Source organism: Schistocerca serialis, chromosome 9, assembly GCF_023864345.2.
Source record: "Schistocerca serialis cubense isolate TAMUIC-IGC-003099 chromosome 9, iqSchSeri2.2, whole genome shotgun sequence".
NCBI classification, from domain to species: domain Eukaryota; kingdom Metazoa; phylum Arthropoda; class Insecta; order Orthoptera; family Acrididae; genus Schistocerca; species Schistocerca serialis.
The window spans coordinates 385,025,546-385,047,142 of NC_064646.1; the positions used below are offsets into that span (position 1 = coordinate 385,025,546).

The 21,597-nt window shown below is 43.0% G+C and overlaps 1 protein-coding gene across 1 annotated transcript in view; it reads left to right on the plus strand.

The window, feature by feature from the left end:
* Positions 1–21,597, plus strand: part of LOC126419630 (coiled-coil domain-containing protein 96-like) — a 182,762-nt gene that overhangs the window by 15,650 nt on the left and 145,515 nt on the right. The window contains exon 2 of the mRNA XM_050086819.1: positions 7,220–7,511. Within this exon, the coding sequence (XP_049942776.1) occupies positions 7,220–7,511 (292 nt within the window). The remainder of the gene's footprint in view (positions 1–7,219; positions 7,512–21,597) is intronic.

The following is a 21,597-nucleotide window of genomic DNA, read 5'->3' on the forward strand; positions in this document are numbered from 1 at the left end:
TAGTGGCTGGCAGGCACACCGCTCCTTTCAACATCTCGCTTCAGACCTGCAACCGACTCGCTTCACTTCTCGCTTACTACTGACATCCTACGAACGCTAGAGTGCGGTCTCTCCTGCCAACAATGCTTTCTGGTGGAGACAATCCCTGCTACCATTACAAAATGTATCAATGCACGGTCTTTCCCGCTCTTTTCTTAAAATGTATCCGTACGCGGTTTCTCCCGCCCTTTTTAAAATTATATCAACAATACTTTGGTGCAGACATTCCCTGCTACCACAATTATTTCCAACATGGCAAATATTAATTATTCGTACTTAATCCTATTAATAAAATATAAACATCTTTCATAAATTGTGGTTTGACAATAGACAATAGAAATATACACGTCTTACATCATGAGGTTCGTTCCGAAGCGGAATCTTTTATTGTTATTATTATTATTATCAGCTTTGACGCCACACTGTAAAGATAAGTAGAAACAATGCTCAGTACATTGGATTTATTAATATTTTCATAGAAGGCGTGAAGAAAAGAGGTAAAGGAAAAATTTGGGATTGCAAATAAATTTACAGGATAGGACTGTAAGGAATACACGAGGACTTCGTGTGTAAAATTAGATACAGTCGAGGATTTACGCATGCTGGGATGATATTCATCGTAAAAGCAGGGAAAGGTGTAATATTCTCGCCATCTTTCACACGTTATAAACTTTCTTTTTGTAATTACATAGTTGTTTTAATATTTCTGTAGAAAAACAAATTTGGTGCACTTCCATAAAGTGTTCTCTCTCATCTCACAGTTTGGCAGCAAACCAAGTGTAACGCGCCATTTCGCCAAATATTGTCGAGGATAGCTGGTGATGTACAATGGTATGAACCGGGTGATCAAAAAGTCCGTATAAATTTGAAAACTTAATAAACCACGGAATAATGTAGATAGATAGGTAAAAATTGACACACATGCTTGGAATGACATGGGATTTTATTAGAACAAAAAAAACCGCAACTACCGTTATCGGGCCTTTTTTCTTCGAGGAAATGCGTGATTCTGGTTTTGTAACTGCTACCGTGACGGGTGAGAGGTACGCCGATATCCTACAGAATCGCATCATCCCCAGCCTGGCTGATAAACACCTGCTGGAACGTACGATGTTTATGCAGGATGGCGCTCCACCCCATATTGCTAGACGCGTGAAAGGTCACTTGCGCGCGTCGTTTGGTGATGATCGTGTGCTCAGCCGCCACTTTCGTCATGCTTGGCCTCCCAGGTCCCCAGACCTCAGTCCGTGCGATTATTGGCTTTGGGGTTACCTGAAGTCGCAAGTGTATCGTGATCGACCGACATCTCTAGGGATGCTGAAAGACAACGTCCGACGCCAATGCCTCACCATAACTCCTGACATACTATTCCTCGACTACAGCTATTGTTGAGGAATGATGGTGGACATATTGAGCACTTCCTGTAAGGAACATCATCTTTGCTTTGTCTTACTATGTTATGCTAATTATTGCTATTCTGATCAGATGAAGCGCCATCTGTCGCACATTTTTTGAACTTTTGTATTTTTTTGGTTCTAATAAAACCCCATGTCATTCCAAGCATGTGTGTCGATTTGTACCTCTCTATCTACATTATTCCGTGATTTATTCAGTTTTCAAATTTATACTGACTTTTTGATCACCCGGTATTTTGATGCAATCTTCTCATTTCTTTTTCTGTCTCTCGATGAGTTAAGATTAGTTCTGAAGTTTTATGTTCAAATTCTTTACTTAGCGATAAAAATAGAGATCGCATGGCTTAGACTAGCGGAGTGCAGTTGGTGGGCATTACTTTAATACTGCATAACGACCCCCTCCATCTTGAAAATACATTATATTTCAATTTATTTACAGGGTAAGTAACGCAAAAACTGAAAATAAAAGCCGGCCGGGGTGGCCGAGCGGTTCTAAGCGCTACAGTCCGGAGCCGCGCGACCGCTACGGTCGCAGGTTCGAATCCTGCCTCGGGCATGGATGTGTGTGATGTCCTTAGGTTAGTTAGATTTAAGTGGTTCTAAGTTCTATGGGACTGATGACCTCAGCAGTTAAGTCCCATAGTGCTCAGAGCTACTGAAAACAAAAAAAACATTCCACTCAGAAAAGCGACCCCACAACCTTCGGATTACCGTTCTGTACTCTTTTCCGCTGCACCAGCTGCTCCTGGTAAACTACGCTCGCATAAATGGCTCACACATCGCCTGCCGCGCTCGAAACACAATAATTTTTCTAAACGCTTGGTCATCTGGAACTCCCACTTCTGTCACTTGTTTTGTTCAAGAACTGCTTGTATCACAAACTATGACGAAACCGATGATGAAGGCGCGGTCTCCTTGTTAGTTCAAAGCGTTCTGTCACACTTAAAAAGTTTCCCCAAACATTAACCAATACGGCTAGTTTTCCTTTCATCAAACAATAAAGCAACTTGAAACTTCCTGGCAGATTAAAACTGTGTGCCCGACCGAGACTCGAACTCGGGACCTTTGCCTTTCGCGGGCAAATGCGCTACCAACTGAGCTACCGAAGCACGACTCACGCCCCCTACTCACAGCTTTACTTCTGCCAGTACCTCGTCTCCTACCTCCCAAACTTTACAGAAGCTCTCCTGCGAACCTTGCAGAACTAGCACTCCTGAAAGAAAGGATATTGCGGAGACATGGCTTAGCCACAGCCTGGGGGATGTTTCCAGAGTAATAAAGCCACAGCCTGGGGGATATTTCCAGAGCAATAAAGCAACTTGTTCCATCTTCTTCTATTTATGCTCCTTGTTCTTTTCATTTCTCTGTTAGTCGCATCACCCTCTTTCCCCCCATCTCCGTTCACTTAAGAGAGAAGTCCAAATCTCAGATTTGTCAGCCGAATAAAAACTCAATGTTTCGACTTGGGTACATAAGATATTTCTATCCAAAAAACCTGTGACGGTCTTTTGATACCACAGAATTAGGCTGCTCCCCATCAACTGCAAAAACTGAGACAGATCAGAAAGCAAGTAATCTGTAGAATGTTCTGGGTGCCATAAGAGGGAACTGGTTGGTTCTAAGTGAGAAAAAGGAAGTTTTTTTTTGTCAAGTGCCATTAAAACTGAGATACTGCGTTTTATTCGTGATAACGCCAGTACAGAAATACAGTAGTAACTGGAGTCAACAAAAACCATCACGTCTTTTAAATTTTTCTCTGGGAGATTAACAAAATTAAGTTGAAGGAAATCTTACAATACCGACTTCTGTTTCTCACAAAACTCCATTCTTGGGATCATATGTTATACAGAGACAGGATTACATTGATTCGGTATGCAACACAAACTGTACATCAACTAAATGAAGGACACCTTAACGTATGGCACTTGGAAATTGGACGGAAGCACTGCTTCGCATAAAGACCATGCGCCATCTAGTAATGTATATTTTAAACGTTTTCTCCACGATTTGGCACTTTTAACAAGTCTGGGATATGCAACAGATAAACGAAGGAAGAGGAAGGAAGGAAGACTGGCTTCAACGTCTCGTCGACATCGATGTTATTAGAGACGGAGCACAAGCTCGGATTGGATGGGTAAGGGGTAAGGAAATAGGCCGTGCCCTTTCAAAGGACCTATCCCGGCATTTGCCTGGAGCGATTTAGGAAAATCACGGAAAACCTAAATATGGATGGTCGGACTCGTATTTGAACCGTCGCCCTATCGAATGCGAGTCGAGTGTGCTAACCACTGCAACACCTCGCTCGCATATCGCATTTTTTGGAAAAATGGCACCTCGATCGTTTGACATTTCTTCTCTTCAACTGTGTTCCTCTTTCCCCTCACCCTCCCCCCTTCCCTCCCCCCGCCCTCCCCCCTCCCCCCCCCCTCCTCGACGACCATTGTTGCTGACTCTCGTACCTTAAATCTGTCTTCAAGTAAGTTGTTTCTATTGCTGTATTCGTGAAGGACTGTAAGCTGTGTGAACCTTTTCTTTCTTTCTGTACTTTAGTAACTGTTAGACGTTTTATAATGCTGTGTGTTAGATAAATCTTACAACGCGCTACTCACGAAGAATGTAATACATAATACTTCGAACACTGGTTACATATAAAAAGGGCCTAATGGCCTTAGTCTTGCCAGTTAAGTAAATAAATACATAAAATATTCGGAATGTCTCACCCTGTTACGCTGAGTATATACTGGGTGATCAAAAAGTCAGTATAAATTTGAAAACTGAATAAATCACGGAATAATGTAGATAGAGAGGTACAAATTGACATACATGCTTGGAATGACATGGGGTTTTATTAAAACAAAAACAAAAAAAAATACAAAAGTTCAAAAAATGGCCGACAGATGGCGCTTCATCTGATTAGAATAGTAATAATTAGCATAACAAAGTAAGACAAAGCAAAGATGATGTTCTTTACAGGAAATGCTCAATATGTTCACTATTATTCCTCAACAATAGCTTTAGTTGAGGAATAATTTTCCAATAATCGCACGGACTGAGGTCTGGGGACCTGGGAGGCCAAGCATGACGAAAGTGGCGGCTGAGGACACGATCATCACCAAACGAGGCGCGCAAGAGATCTTTCACGCGTCTAGCAATATGGGGTGGAGCGCCACCCTGCATAAACATCGTAAGTTCCAGCAGGTGTTTATCAGCCAGGCTGGGGATGATGCGATTCTGTAACATATTGGCGTACCTCTCACCCGTCACGGTGGCAGTCACTGACGTTTTGCTGTCCAGCACCATGCGTCGGACATTTTGTGAACTTTGTTTTTTTTTTTGGTTCTAATAAAATCCCATGTCATTCCAAGCATATGTGTCAATTTTTACCTCTCTATCTACATTATTCCGTGGTTTATTAAGTTTTCAAATTTATACTGACTTTTTGATCACCCGGTGTATGTAACTCATGTCGGGCCTGAAACTGATAAGATCACCTACTTCCTACTCCGTGATGCTAGAGAACCGACGAGAAAGCTGTTAAACGACTGCGTGTTGAAAAGTAATCCCTCCGATATTTTTGTGTTAAAAGACTCAAAGCTTTCTAAAAAAAAAGTATTACTAATATTCTACAATTTTATTCTTCATGTCTGCATATTTATTTCTCAACACAGTCACCCTGGAGACGAACACACTTTCTCCCAATGAGAGACCATTTAGTTGATACAGTCAGTGTAAAATGATTGCTTTGGTGACGGACCAACAACACCACCTGCGCTTGCAAAGCTTCATCAATGTCAAAGTGAAATCCTCGAAGGTGCTTTTTCATTTCTGCAAACAGATGAAAACCGGGTGGGGCGAAATCGGAAGTGTGTCGAGGATGATCTGTAAGGATGAACCCAAGGCGTAGGATTGTTGCAGATATCGCAGCGATCGTGTGTGGTCTGGTATTGTCGTGCTGAAGGAGATGGTGCTCCATGTGCGGACAAACTTTTCAAATTCGAAACACTATTACAGCACACGGTTTGTCACGCACAGACATATTTACGTTATACACTATTGGCCATTAAAATTGCCACATCAAGAAGAAATGCAGATGATAAACGGGTATTCATTGGACAAATATATTATACTAGAATTGACATATTATTACATTTTCACGCAATCTGGGTGCATAGATCCTGAGAAATCAGTACCCAGAACGATCACCTCTGGCCGTAATAACAGCCTTGATACGCATGGGCATTGAGTCAAACTGAGCTTGGATGGCGTGTACAGGTACAGCTCCCCCTGCAGCTTCAACACTATACCACATTTCATCAAGAGGAGTGACTGGCGTATTGTGACGAGCCAGTTGCTCGGCCACCATTCACCAGACGTTTTCAATTGGTGAGAGATCTGGAGAATGTGCTGGCCAGGACAGCAGTCGAACATTTTCTGTATCCAGAAAGGCCCGTACAGGACCTGCAACATGCGGTCGTGCATTATCCTGCTGCAACGTAGGATTTCGCAGGGATCGAATGAAGGGTAGAGCCACGGGTCTTAACACATCTGAAATGTAACGTCCATTGTTCAAAGTGCCATCAATGCGAACAAGAGGTGATCGAGACGTGTAACCAATGGCACCCCATACCACCACGCCGGGTGATACGCCAGTATGGCGATGACGAATACACGCTTCCATTGTGCGTTCACCGCGATGTCGCCAAACGCAGATGCGAACATCATGATGATGTAAACAGAACCTGGATTCATCCGAAAAAATGACATTTTGCCATGCGTGCACCCAGGTTCGTCGTTGAGTACACCATCGCAGGCGTTCCTGTCTGTGGTGCAGCGTCAAGGGTAACTGCAGCCATGGTGTCCGAGCTGATAGTCCATGCTGCTGCAAACGTCGTCGAACTGTTCGTGCAGATGATTGTTGTCTTGAAAACGTCCCCACCTGTTGACTCAGGGATAGAGACGCGGCTGCACGGTCCGTTACAGTCATGCGGATAAGATGCCTGTCATCTCGACTGCTAGTGATAGGAGGCCGTTGGGATCCAACACGGCGTTCCGTATTACCCTCCGGAACCCACCGATTCCATATTCTGCTAACAGTCATTGGATCTCGACCAACGCGAGTAACAACGTCGCGATGCAATAAACCGCAATCGCGATAGGCTACAATCAGACCATTATCAAAGTCGGAAACGCGGTGGTACGCATTTCTCCTCCTTACACGAGGCATCACAACAACGTTTCACCAGACAACGTCGGTCAACTGCTGTTTGTGTATGAGAAATTGTTTGGAAACTTTCCTCATGTCAGCACGTTGTAGGTGTCGCCACCGGCGCCAACCTTGTGTGAATGCTCTGAAAAGCTAATCGTTTGCATATCACAGCTTCTTCTTCCTGTCGGTTAAATTTCAAGTCTGTAGCACGTCATCTTCGTGGTGTAGCAATTTTAGTGGCCAGTAGTGTAGTTACGTTATATATCACCATGTTAAGCGCTAAAATTCGGATCTCTCCTAGTGCAAGAGGGCTGCAAATATGTAGATGCTGTAAAGATGCTGACTGTTAATAACATTTGCTTTATTTAAAAAGCTGTAAGAGTTTTTACACGAAAAGTCGGAGGTGGTACTTTTCAGTACGGTCTCGTACCAATAAATAAATGTATCGAAGACTACGGCAATACTTGAGGATAAGAGTAAAAATAGATTTCCATGATGTTGTGGTATCCTATTTACATCTAAGTACTCGTCGTGAATCAAGTGCTTCTGTGTTCCACAGAGTTTGAGGAGGTCGTCAAAGAGACACCACTAGATGCCATTCAAGATGAAAACCCCAATCTTGAAGACGAAGCGCCTGTGCTTGAGGAAGAAGCGCCTGGGCCTGAGGATGTAGCACCTGCGCGTCAGGAAGAAGCGTCTGGGCTCGAGGATGTAGCAACTCCGCTTGAGGATGAAGCGCCTGCCGAGCAAGCTGAAGGTGCACAGGAAGGAGAGGAGAAACCAGCATCGCAGGCAGAGGAATCACCACCGCAAATTATTGAGCCATCATCAACAGCGGAGGGTGGTTTGGGGTGAGTCACCATGTCATTCCATATAGATGATACCTGCCAGAAAAGGTTAGGGTGAGGTAAGTAGCGAAATAACTTGTTTGGAAAAAGTGGATAAGAGAGCAGAGATAAGTTTAACATGGGAGCGTCCAACCAGAGGCCTGCGTTTGGCCCAAAGCATTAATCGGGGCAGCCCAAGATTTTAGCATCTATCGCACGACTAAAAGGAAAAAGTGTGAAGTTATGATAAATTGAATATTTTCAATCTGAATCTCCAGGCACACGATGCTATTCTCTCATTGGTCTATCAAATTGCTTTTTTTTTCTCTTCTCAGCATTTATTGTTAGTAGTGCTAAGTATATCATGCATGGCTCAAAAATACTCGTCTTCATACAGTTCGGCCCAGGTAAGCTAAAAGGATGGCCATCCGTGGTTTAACAACTGATTCGTCCTCTATTTTAGCAGACAATGAGACGAATGTGGTATGACTTTTTAAGATTTTATGAGACGTCTGACTTGTTCCTTACAGTATTAGGGAGAAAGTTTTAATAAGTTATGATAAATGATCAGCCAGCCACACACCTGAGTTATTTTATTAATCTGTACTCCGCAGATCAGCTAGGATTTTAACCCTTAACTCATGAGGTGACTTTTCTGTAACGCATACTACGAGGTGGGGTCTCTGGTACCCGTATGCTTAAATTGATATTTAAGGCGCAAATCATATGAAGTTTTTAATATAAGTTATATAACATTTATTTTTACAATTATATAAGTGTCTTTTAAATACTGCTTGTTGCTTTTATTTCACTAAATAAAGCCTGAAGTATTTTACTTTATCACACAAAATAACATACGTTGGTGCGTTTTTTTAAATAGTACACATAAACTAACTGAAAAATTATAGTATCATTGTAGCAAGTAAATTTTCAAACACAAATTCCAGGGTCTAAACTCGCTCGTAGTAAATGCGCTCGCTAGGTACAAAGAGAAAGTGTGCTCAGTTGACATTCAGAGCTGGTACTTGCATTTTTCACTATTAAAACTCAGAAGACATTTCATTGAAACTAAAAAGTATTTCGTCGGAGAAACAGAAAGGTCTCCATCACAGATCGTCCGCAGATCGTGGTCTTGTGGCTAGCGTTGCTGCCTCTGGTTCACTGGGTCCCAGGTTCGACTAGCGGCCGGGTTGGAGATTTCCTCTACCCTCATCATTTCTCTGTCCTCTTCATTTCATCATCATCATTCGTGACAGTGGCAAGATGGGACTGCGTAAAAATTTGACTGTGTAAAAACTGGGACTTCGTACTGGCGCTGATGACCGCGCAGTGTCATTTCGTCTCGATAGCATCATAATATGTTACTACCGAGCAGATGTCTATCGGTAACATGGACGTTGTTGCAGCTGCGTTTTCACAGCTCGCGTACGTTCAACAATGAAGTTCTTGTTGTTACTTCGCTCCGGTATTGTAGGATCTCCAAGGCCGGCGAGAACAAAAACGCAATTAATTTGATAGAAGGCTTCAGATTTGTGCCAAGTAAGGACTGGAGCGAGGTGGAGGAAGCAAACAAAAGGAAGGTGGAGGGGAAATGTAATTTACTTGCCCTCTAGCCAATAGTTTGCTGCTACCATCTCTCAGGTGTCACGGTCAGCTGTTTGCATAAAAAGGAAGTCAAGATTAAGCTTTCTGTGCCTGATTAAAATAATAATATGGGAACATTTAAAAGTTGTGCCTTTGGACAGCTATACTCTGTTCGTGCAAGCTGAATCCTCATGTACGTAAACGTATTTCTGACAGTGCTCACCGACTGCTTTGCTCAAGAATTTGGGTTTGTAAGAAAACTGGAAGTAAGTCTGACTTAAGATAGGTAGTTAGATAGTTAGTTACATGTTACACTGACCATTTGAACGATTCTTTTATCGAAATTTAGGTGCCTTGTTATTTTAGCACGAATGAAACTCTCACATATACTAAAGCATCTAAAGTCGTAAATTACTTGCTAACCACAGCGGTAAACGTCTAATATATTGGATGTATTAAATCTCGCTGGACAGTTAGTTGCACTGTGCAAGGATCTAAAGCACAGCGTCAACGACTTTGAGCGTGTAGCGCGTAAGCATGCTCTTGGCAATTGTTGATATTATGGTGAATCAATTTTATCTATATCTGTAGGTCCACATTGTTTATATGAAAATTCACGAAAAGCTGATTCACCGTTTTCTCGGCTATTCATTTCCATATGGACCTGTGGTCTAGGGGTAGCCGGCTCGGTTGCTCAGCGTGTTCGGTCAGAGGGTTAGCTGCCCTCTGTAATAAAAAAAACTGAGTTAATCGATCAACAACGAACTTAATCGGATGTCTTACGACGTCCGCCCCGAGCAGATCCAACGAACAAAAAGCGAGCAAAATGAGATTTAAAAAAAAGGGGTAGCGTCTTTGATTCATAATCTAAACGTCTTCGGTCCCGGGTTCGATCCCCGCCACTGCCTAAATTTTGATTAATAATCAGCATTGGAGGCCGAAGACTTCCGGCATAAGAAGTCAGTCTCATTCTGCCAACGGCCTTGTCAAAGAGGGCGGAGGAGCCGATAGAGGTTCAGGGCACTCTCTTGTCCTAGGGGTGGGTTAATGGTTAATGGCTCTGAGCACTATAGGACTCAACTGCTGAGGTCATTAGTCCCCTAGAACTTAGAACTAGTTAAACCTAACTAACCTAAGGACATCACAAACATCCATGCCCGAGGTAGGATTCGAACCTGCGACCGTAGCGGTCTTGCGGTTCCAGACTGCAGCGCCTTTAACCGCACGGCCACTTCGGCCGGCCTCCTAGGGGTGGGAAATTGCCCCTAAAGGCGGAAGAATCAGCAATGATCAACGACATGAGGCTGCAGAAGGCAATGGAAACCACTGCATTAAAGACACGTAACGTGTATCCACAGGGCATGTGGCCTGTAATTGAAGAAGTGTCATGATGCTCTCTCCATTGGCAAAAGATTCCGGAATAGTCCCCCATGAGAAAAAGATTGAATAATCAACGAATGTCAGAAGCTTGAACGTAGTAGGGAAACTAGAAAATCTGAAAAGGGAAATGCAAAGGCTCAATCTAGATATAGTAGGGGTCAGTGAAGTGAAGTGGAAGGAAGACAACGATTTCTGGTCAGATGAGTATCGGGTAATATCAACAGCAGCAGAAAATGGTATAACAGGTGTAGGATTCGTTATGAATAGGAAGGTAGGGCAGAGGGTGTGTTACTGTGAACAGTTCAGTGACCGGGTTGTTCTAATCAGAATCGACAGCAGACCAACACCGACAACGATAGTTCAGGTATACATGCCGACGTCGCAAGCTGAAGATGAACGGACAGAGAAAGTGTATAAGGATATTGAAAGGGTAATGCAGTATGTAAAGGGGGACGAAAATCTAATAGTCATGGGCGACTGGAATGCAGTTGTAGGGGAAGGAGTAGAAGAAAAGGTTACAGGAGAAAATGGGCTTGGGACAAGGAATGAAAGAGGAGAAAGACTAATTGAGTTCTGTAACAAGTTTCAGCTAGTAATAGCGAATACCCTGTTCAAGAATCACAAGAGGAGTAGGTATACTTGGAAAAGGCCGGGAGATACGGGAAGATTTCAATTAGATTACATCATGGTCAGACAGAGATTCCGAAATCAGATACTGGATTGTAAGGCGTACCCAGGAGCAGATGTAGACTCAGATCACAATATAGTAGTGATGAAGAGTAGGCTGAAGTTCAAGACATTAGTCAGGAAGAATCAATAAGCAAAGAAGTGGGATACGGAAGTACTAAGGAATGACGAGATACGTTTGAAGTTCTCTAACGCTGTAGATACAGCAATAAGGAATAGCGCAGTAGGCAGTACACTTGAAGAGGAATGGACATCTCTAAAAAGGGCCATCACAGAAGTTGGGAAGGAAAACATAGGTACAAAGAAGGTAGCTGCGAAGAAACCATGGGTAACAGAAGAAATACTTCAGTTGATTGATGAAAGGAGGAAGTACAAACATGTTCCGGGAAAATCAGGAATACAGAAATACAAGTCGCTGAGGAATGAAATAAATAGGACGTGCAGGGAAGCTAAGACGAAGTGGCTGCAGGAAAAATGTGAAGACATCGAAAAAGATATGATTGTCGGAAGGACAGACTCAGTATACAGGAAAGTCAAAGCAACCTTTGGTGACATTAAAAGCAACGGTGGTAACATTAAGAGTGCAACGGGAATCCCACTGTTAAATGCAGAGGAAAGAGCAGATAGGTGGAAAGAATACATTGAAAGCCTCTATGAGGGTGAAGATTTGTCTGATGTGATAGAAGAAGAAACAGGAGTCGATTTAGAAGAGATAGGGGATCCAGTATTAGAATCGGAATTTAAAAGAGCTTTGGAGGACTTACGGTCAAATAAGGCAGAAGGGATAAATAACATTCCATCAGAACTTCTAAAATCATTGGGGAAGTGGCAACAAAACGACTATTCACGTTGGTGTGTAGAATATATGAGTCTGGCGACATACAATCTGAATTTCGGAAAAGCATCACCCACACAATTCCGAAGACGGCAAGAGCTGACAAGTGCGAGAATTATCGCACAATCAGCTTAACAGCTCATGCATCGAAGCTGCTTACAAGAATAACATACAGAAGAATGGAAAAGAAAATTGAGAATGCGCTAGGTGACGATCAGTTTGGCTTTAGGAAAAGTAAAGGGACGAGAGAGGCAATTCTGACGTTACGGCTAATAATGGAAGCAAGGCTAAAGAAAAATCAAGACACTTTCATAGGATTTGTCGACCTGGAAAAAGCGTTCGACAGTATAAAATGGTGCAAGCTGTTCGAGATTCTGAAAAAAGTAGGGGTAAGCTATAGGGAGAGACGGGTCATATACAATATGTACAACAACCAAGAGGGAATAATAAGAGTGGACGATCAAGAACGAAGTGCTCGTATTAAGAAGGGTGTAAGACAAGGCCGTAGCCTTTCGCCCCTACTCTTCAATCTGTACATCGAGGAAGCAATGATGGAAATAAAAGAAAGGTTCAGGAGTGGAATTAAAATACAAGGTGAAAGCATATCAATGATACGATTCGCTGATGACATTGCTATTCTGAGTGAAAGTGAAGAAGAATTAAATGATCTGCTGAACGGAATGAACAGTCTAATGAGTACACAGTATGGTTTGAGAGTAAATCGGAGAAAGACGAAGGTATTGAGAAGTAGTAGAAACGAGAACAGCGAGAAACTTAACATCAGGATTGATGGTCACGAAGTCAATGAAGTTAAGGAATTCTGCTACCTAGGCAGTAAAATAACCAATGACGGGCGGAGCAAGGAGGACATCAAAAGCAGACTCGCTATGGCAAAAATGGCATTTCTGGCCAAGAGAAGTCTACTAATATCAAATACCGGCCTTAATTTGAGGAAGAAATTTCTGAGGATGTACATCTGGAGTACAGCATTGTATGGTAGTGAAACATGGACTGTGGGAAAACCGGAACAGAAGAGAATCGAAGCATTTGAGATGTGGTGCTGTAAGGAATGAGGAGGTTCTACGCAGAATCGGAGAGGAAAGGAATATGTGGAAAACACTGATAAGAAGAAGGGACAGGATGATAGGATATCTGCTAAGACATGAGGGAATGACTTCCATGGTACTAGAGGGAGCTGTAGAGGGCAAAAACTGTAGAGGAAGACAGAGATTGGAATACGTAGGTTGCAAGTGCTACTCTGAGATGAAGAGGTTAGCACAGGAAAGGAATTCGTGGCGGGCCGCATCAAACCAGTCAGTAGACTGACGACCAAAAAAAAAAAAAAAAAAGAATGGGCCCAAGGCACAAAGCATAATAATTTTGAACCTCCCATTTTGGTCTGCGCTGCTCAACTGTTACCTGGGGTTGCCAAAGTAATTTAGTGTCTACACCATGAACGTAATGCTAGTACTTCGTAATCGGAGGTATATCGGCAGTTACAAGTGTTACTCAAGTCGCAGAATATAAATAATGAGCCGGCTGGAATGGTCAAGCGGTTCTAGGTGCTACAGTCAGGAACCGCGCGACCGCTACAGTCGCAGGTTGGAATCCTGCCTCGGTCATGGATGTGTGTGATGTTCTTAAGTTAGTTAGGTTTAAGTATTTGTAAGTTCTAGGGGACTGATAAAAAAATGGCTCTGAGTACTATGGGACTTAACATCTATGGCCATCAGTCCCCTAGAACTTAGAACTACTTAAACCTAACTAACCTAAGGACATCACACAACACCCAGTCGTCACGAGGCAGAGAAGGGACTGATGACCTCAGCAGTTAAGTCCCATAGTGCTCAGAGCCATTTTGAATATAAATAATGAATATGACATTGACAAAGAGCATGAAGTTTGGAATAGGTCATAATTGTGTATGTGATGCATTTAGTAATTGTCCTTTACGTTCTGTTTTCACATTAATTACAGATTTTTACGAAAGACACTGTTGGTAATAGCTTATGTATGAAAATTTTGGAATTAAGATCAACAATAAATATAATCCTTATGACTAATATTTCGTAATATACAGCGGTTACACTATTTTCTTCGTAGGAAATACAGGATGTTGAGACTAGGTTAAAAACAATTCAGTCCTATGATGCGTTTGGTTTGACTACAAAATCGGTTTTCACAAACATCTATTTACCTCAAGGCTTTGTGTCTGCGCTTTGGGCCCTTATGCTTCTCAGCGCCTCAGTTAATACAAAATAGCTGCCGTAAACAATAAGATATTGATTATGTTTTATTTTGGGTATTTTTAGAACGTCTGCAGGATTCGTAATTTATTATCTACAATAACTACATGATATATTTAATTTGTCTTTTAAAATATCCTACCTTTACACACTACTGTTCCAAGACATTCTTTAGCCACTTCTAGTACTGTGTCCCTGTACCTTGTCCATTCCTTTTCCAATGACTGTAATTGACTACATTCAACTAACTGGTACCTTTCTGAAAACACTGTTATGTACTTGTGCCTGATTTCCTTATCCTGAAGTTTCTCCACTCTTATCCTCCTACATATGGACCTGATCTCCTGCACTTTTGGCGTCACAATACCAATTTCACTGCATATTAAATAGGGATCAGCGTCATCAAAGAATCCCCCGAATACACGTGTGTCCCTCAACAGCCTTCCTGAATTCCTGATCTGTTATTATATAGTCAATGACAGATCTGGTTCCCCTGCCTTCCCAAGTATACCGGTGAATGTTCTTATGTTTAAAAAAAGAGTTTGTGATTACTAAGCCCATACTGGCACAGAAATCCAAGAATTTTTTTCCGTGCCTGTTGGCCTCCATATCCTCTCCAAATTTACCCATAACCTTTTCATACCCTTCTGTTCGATTTCCAATCTACATGTACATTTATACTCCGCAAGCCACCCAATGGTGTGTGGCGGAGGGCACTTTACGTACCACTGTCATTATCTCCCTTTCGTTCCAGTCGCGTATGGTTCGCGGGAAGAACGACTGCCGGAAAGCCTCCGTGCGCGCTCGAATCTCTCTAATTTTACATTCGTGATCTCCTCGGGAGATATAAGTAGGGGGAAGCAATATATTCGATACCTCATCCAGAAACGCACCCTCTCGAAACCTGGACAGCAAGCTACACCGCGATGCAGAGCGCCTCTGTTGCAGAGTCTGCCACTTGAGTTTGCTAAATATCTCCGCAACGCTATCACGCTTACCAAATAACCCTGTGACGAAACGCGCCGCTCTTCTTTGGATCTTCTCTATCTTCTCTGTCAACCCGACCTGGTACGGATCCCACACTGATGAGCAATACTCAAGCATAGGTCGAACGAGTGTTTTGTAAGCCACCTCTTTTCTTGATGGACTACATTTTCTAAGGACTCTCCCAATGAATCTTAACCTGGCACCCGCCTTACCAACAATTAATTTTATATGATCATTCCACTTCAAATCATTCCGCTATCATATAATCATACAATAGAGGATCCTTCTTTCTATGTGTTCACAATACATTAAATTTGTCTATGTTAAGGGTCAGTTGCCACTCCCTGCACCAATTGCCTATCCGCTGCAGATCTTCCTGCATTTCGCTGTAATTTTCTAATGCTTCAACTTCTCTGTATACTACAGCATCATCCGCGAAAAGCCGCATGGAACTTCCGACAGTATCTACTAGGTCATTTATATATATTGTGAAAAGCAATGGTCCCATAACACTCCCCTGTGGCACGCCAGAGGCTACTGTAACGTCTGTAGACGTCTCTCCATTGAGAACAACATGCTGTGTTCTGTTTGCTAAAAACTCTTCAATCCAGCCACACAGCAGATCTGATATTCCGTAGGCTCTTTTTTTATCAGGCGACAGTGCGGAACTGTATCGAACGCATTCCGGAAGTCAAGGAAAATGGCATCTACCTGGGAGCCTGTATCTGATATTTTCTGGGTCTCATGAACAAATAAAGCGACTTGGGTCTCACACGATCGATGTTTCCGGAATCCATGTTGATTCCTACAGAGTAGATTCTGGGTTTCCAGAAACGACATGATAGACGAGCAAAAAACATGTTCTAAAATTCTACAAAAGATCGATGTCAGAGATATAGGTCTATAGTTTTGCGCATCTGCTCGACGACCCTTCTTGAAGACTGGGACTACCTGTGCTCATTTACAATCATTTGGAACCTTCCGTTCCTCTAGAGACTTGCGCTGCACGGCTGTTAGAAGGGGGGCAAGTTCTTTCGCGTACTCTGTGTAGAATCGAATTGGTATCCCGTCAGGTCCAGTGGACTTTCCTTTGTTGAGTGATTTCAGTTGCTTTTGTATTCCTTGGACCCTTATTTGGATGTCAGCCATTTTTTCGTTTGTGCCAGGATTTAGAGAAGGAACTGCAATGCCGTCTTCCTCTGTGAAACAGCTTTGGAAAAACGTGTTTAGTATTTCAGCTTTATGCGTTTCATCCTCTGTTTCAATGCCATCATCATCCCGGAGTGTCTGGATATGTTGTTTCGAGCCACTTACTGATTTAACGTAAGACCAGAACTTCCTAGGGCTTTCTGTCAAGTCGGTACATAGAATTTTACTTTCGAATTCACTGAACGCTTCACGCATAGCCCTCCTTACGCTAACTTTGACATCGTTTAGCTTCTGTTTGTCTGAGAGGTTTTGGCTGCGTATAACTTGCAGTGAAGCTCTGTTTGCTTTCGTAGTAATTTCCTAACTTTGTTGTTGAACCACGGTGGGTTTTTCCCGTCCCTCACAGTTTTACTCGGCACTTACCTGTCTAAAACGCATTTTACGATTGCCTTGAACTTTTTCCATCAACACTCAACATTGTCAGTGTCGCAACAGAAATTTTCGTTTTGATCTGTTAGGTAGTCTGAAATCTGCCTTGTATTACTCTTGCTAAACAGATAAACCTTCCTCCCTTTTTTTTATATTCCTATTTACTTCCATATTCAAGGATGCTGCAGCGGCCTTATGATCACTGATTCCCTGTTCTGCGCTTACAGAGTCGAAAAGTTCGGGTCTGTTTGTTATCAGTACGTCCAAGATGTTATCTCCACGAGTCGGTTCTCTGTTTAATTACTCGAGGTAATTTTCGGATAGTGCACTCACTATAATGTCACTCGATGCTCTGTCCATACCACCCGTCCTAAACATCTGAGTGTCCCATTGTACATCTGGTAAATTGAAATCTCCACCTAAGACTATAACATGCTGAGGAAATTTATGTGAAATGTATTCCAGATTTTCTCTCAGTTTTTCTGCCACTAATGCTGCTGAGTCGGGAGGTCGGTAAAAGGAGCCAATTATTAACCTAGCTCGGTTGTTGAGTGTAACCTCCGCCTATAATAATTCACAGGAACTATCCACTTCTACTTCACTTCAGGATAAACTACTACTAGCAGCGACAAACACGCCACCTCCGGTAGCATGCAATCTATCTTTTCTAAACACCGTCTATGCCTTTGTAAAAATTTCGGCAGAATTTATCTCTGGCTTCAGCCAGCTTTCCGTACCTATAACGATTAAAATCACCCATGAGCAGAACACTGTCCTTGTCCTTTACTCTAACAACTACATCACTGAGTGCGTCATAAAAACTATCCATCTAGATTTGTCTCTTCACAATGCGAATATACTGACACAATCCTAATTTTCTTGCTAGACACTGTCTAATCTATCCACATCAGTTCATATTATTTATGGATCATATGTTGAGAACAATAGACTGGCTGGGTGAGATCGAGATATGTGAACACAAAATAAGCAGTCTCGCATATGCGGATGGCTTAGTTGTGATGGCAGATTCGATTGAAAGGTTGCAAAGTAATATTTCAGAGCTAGATCAGAAATGTAAGGACTATGGTATGGAGATTAGCACCTCCAAAACGAAAGTAATGCTAGTGGGAAAGAGATATAAACGGATTGAGTGCCAAATAGGAGGAACAAAGTTAGAACCGGTGGACGGTTTCAGGTACTTAGGATGCATATTCTCACAGGGTGGCAGCATAGTGAAAGAACTGGAAGCGAGGTGCAGCAAAGCTAATGCAGTGAGCGCTCAACTACGATCTACTCTCTTCTGCAAGAAGGAAGTCAGTACCAAGACTAAGTTATCTGTGCAGCGTTCAATCTTTCGACCAACTTTGTTGTACGGGAGCGAAAGCTGGGTGGATTCAGGTTACCTTATCAATAAGGTTGAGGTTACGGATATGAAAGTAGCTAGGATGATTGCAGGTACTAATAGATGGGAACAATGGCAGGAGGGTGTCCACACAATGAGGAAATCAAAGAAAAACTGGGAATGAACTCTATAGATGTAGCAGTCAGGGCGAACAGGCTTAGATGGTGGTGTCATGTTACACGCATGGGAGAAGGGTAGGAGGAGTCGGGGTAGACCAAGGAGAAGGTACCTGGATTCGGTTAAGAATAATTTTGAAGTAATAGGCTTAACATCAGAAGAAGCGCCAATGTTAGCACTGAATAGGGGATCATGGAGGAATTTTATAAGGGGGACTATGCTCCAGACTGAACGCTGAAAGGCATAATCAGTCTTAAATGATGATGATGATTTAAAATATTTTTCATCAAAAGTCCATTGAAGTTCACTGAAGTAATATTCGTCAGTAATGCTTCGGTTTTGTTAAACCTGTACTATCTGATGAAAATGTCCAGACGTCCTGACCACTAAATGTTACGAGAGTGTTGTGTTGTCATTAGAGAAGCTGTAACAGCAGAGTGGGTCAGTCCCTAGTGCTCCGTGACTTCGAACATCAACGAACATGCCACCTGAGTAACAAATGTATCATGGACATTTCAGTCCTTCTAATTCTTCCGAAGTCGACTGTTGGTGATGTTACTGTGAAGCGAAAATGCGAAGGAACAACCACAGCTGAACCAAGACCGGGTAGATCTCATGTACTGACGGACAGGCACAGTCCGCTTGTACTTTCGATCAGATAGTGTATATTTATTAACTGTGTAGCGTATTGTCCGATTGAGATGTATGAGGGGGGACCCAAACGTAACCGGAATCGTAATGCTGCACATCGTGTACTTGTAGTAGCAGGTTGCGCCGCCAGATGGTTGTAGTAGGAGCTCTGCTGAGCCATTCTGCCACGCGGCGTCACCCAACAGTGAGAAGTACGGTTTCTTTGGCAGTTCTTTGAGTGTGTGTACAGTGCAGACATGACACGAGGAAATGGCTAGTTCTTACGAACAACTTGCGGTAGTCAAGCTTTGTTTCTTGCTCGGCAAGAACGCAGCAGAAACTGTTGCGATGATTCAGACAGCCTACAAAGACCATGCTCTTAGTAAAACGCAAGTGTATGAATGGTTTTATCGGTTTAAAAAAGGGAGAAATGGTGGTTGAAGTCAGCCTCGTTCCGGTCGACCTTCAACTGCTCGAAGCGAAGACCACATCAACAAAATCCGTGATTTCATGAGTGAAGATCGACGCAGGACAATCGACCAACTATAGAACTTGTCCAGGTTGACCTGGAGCTCAATTCAGCACATCTTGACCATCGATTTGGGGATGCGACGAATGGCAGCAAAATTCGTGCCGAAGCTTCTTACTGGAGATCAAAGGGATCATTGCGTTCAAGCCTGTCTCGAAATGAAGGACGCGTTCAAAGATGATCCACATTTTTTCAACAAAATCATTACAGGTGATGAGTCATGGTGCTATGGGTACGATCCAGAAAGTAAACAACAGTCATCACAATGCAAGTCACCTGGCTCACCTCGACCAAAAAAGTTCGACAAGTGAAATCGAATGTGAAAACGATGTTGATCTGTGTTATTGACATCAAAGGGATCGTACATTCTGAATTTGTCCCTGAAAACCAGACAGTAAACCAACAATTCTATTTGGCGCTTATCTGCACAACTGTTCACATACACTATGTGATCAAAAGTATCCGGACACCTGGCTGAAGTTCGTGGCGCCTTCCATCGGTAATGCCGGAATATGGTGCTGTCCCACCCTTAGTCTTGATGACGGCTTCCACTCTCGCAGGCTTACGTTCAGTCAGGTGCTGGAAGGTTTCTTGGGGAATGGCAGCCCATTCTTCACGGAGTGCTGCACTGAGCAGAGGTATCGATGTCGATCGGTGAGACTTGGCACAAAGTCGGCGTTCCAAAACGTCCCAAAGGTGTTCTATAGGATTCAGGTCAGGACTCTGTGCAGGCCAGTCCATTACAGGGATGTTAATGTCGTGTAACCACCCCGCCACAGGCCGTGTATTATGAACAGGTGCTCGATCGTATTGAAAGAGGCAATCGCCATCCCCGAATTGCTCTTCAACAGTGGGGAGCAGGAAGGTGCTTAAAACATCATTGTAGGCCTGTGCTGTGATAGTGCTACGCAAAACAACAAGGGGTGCAAGCTCCCTCCATGAAAAACACACCATAACAATACCACCTCCGAATTTTACTTTCGGCACTGCACACGCTGGCAGGTGACGTTCACCGGGCTCTCACCCTGCCCTCGGATCGCCACATTGTGTACCGTGAGTCGTCACTCCACACAACGTTTTTCCACTGTTCAATCGTCCAATGTTTACTCTCCTTACACCAAGCGAGGCATCGTTTGGCATTTACCGGCCTGATGTGAGGCTTGTGAGCAGCCGCTCGACCATGAAATCAAGCTTTCTCACCTCCCGCCCAAGTGTCATAGTACTTGCAGTGGGTCCTGATGCAGTTTGGAATTCCTGTGTGATGGTGCGGTTAGATGTATGCCTATTACACATTACGATCGTCTTCAACTGTCGGCTGTCTCTGTCAGTCAACAGACGAGGTCGGCCTGTACGATTTTGTGCTGTATGTGTCCCTTCGCGTTTCCACTTCATTATCACATCGGAAACAATTGACCTAGGGATGTTTAGGAGTATGGAAATCTCGTGTACAGACGTATGCCACTAGTGACACCCAATCACCTGACGACGTTCGAAGTCCGTGAGTTCCGCGGAGGGCCCCATTCTGCTCTCTCACGATGTCTAATGACTACTGAGGTCGCTGATATGTAATACCTGGCAGTAGGTGGCAGCCAATGCACCTAATATGAAAAACGTATGTTTTTGGGGGTGTCCGGATACTTCAGATAAGATAGTATAGATGAGGTTTATTGTAAGATATAAGCTTCTACTATTTTACGACATATAGTTTTTTTTTATTTCAAAGTGTGTATCGTGGTCTCTACTGCAGCCTCAAACTCATTTTACGATACACTATCATAGTTGTAACTCGTGTTATTTTCTTCTGATGTACAAAAATCGAGTAACGGTAACTGCTTTTTCATATATAATGAAAAACATTGCCAAAGATATGAGGCTGCAGTAGGTATGTTGATTACTAGTCTGGCGCATAGTCGCGTAGTGCATTACGTCACATGTCAACCTGGACAGGTAGTACCGCAAACTCCACAATACTGTTTCAGTCAAAGTGTATAAAATTCAGCGTCGGCCATGGGGTGTAGGATGTGTAAGCCGGTTTTTCGGCTTTGCTCGGCCCTTCTCGGAAGTAGCGGAACAGTGCTACATTTCATTTAGCATTGCGGTGCGGTATTTTTCGGTCGGCGCAACTCTCTGAGTTC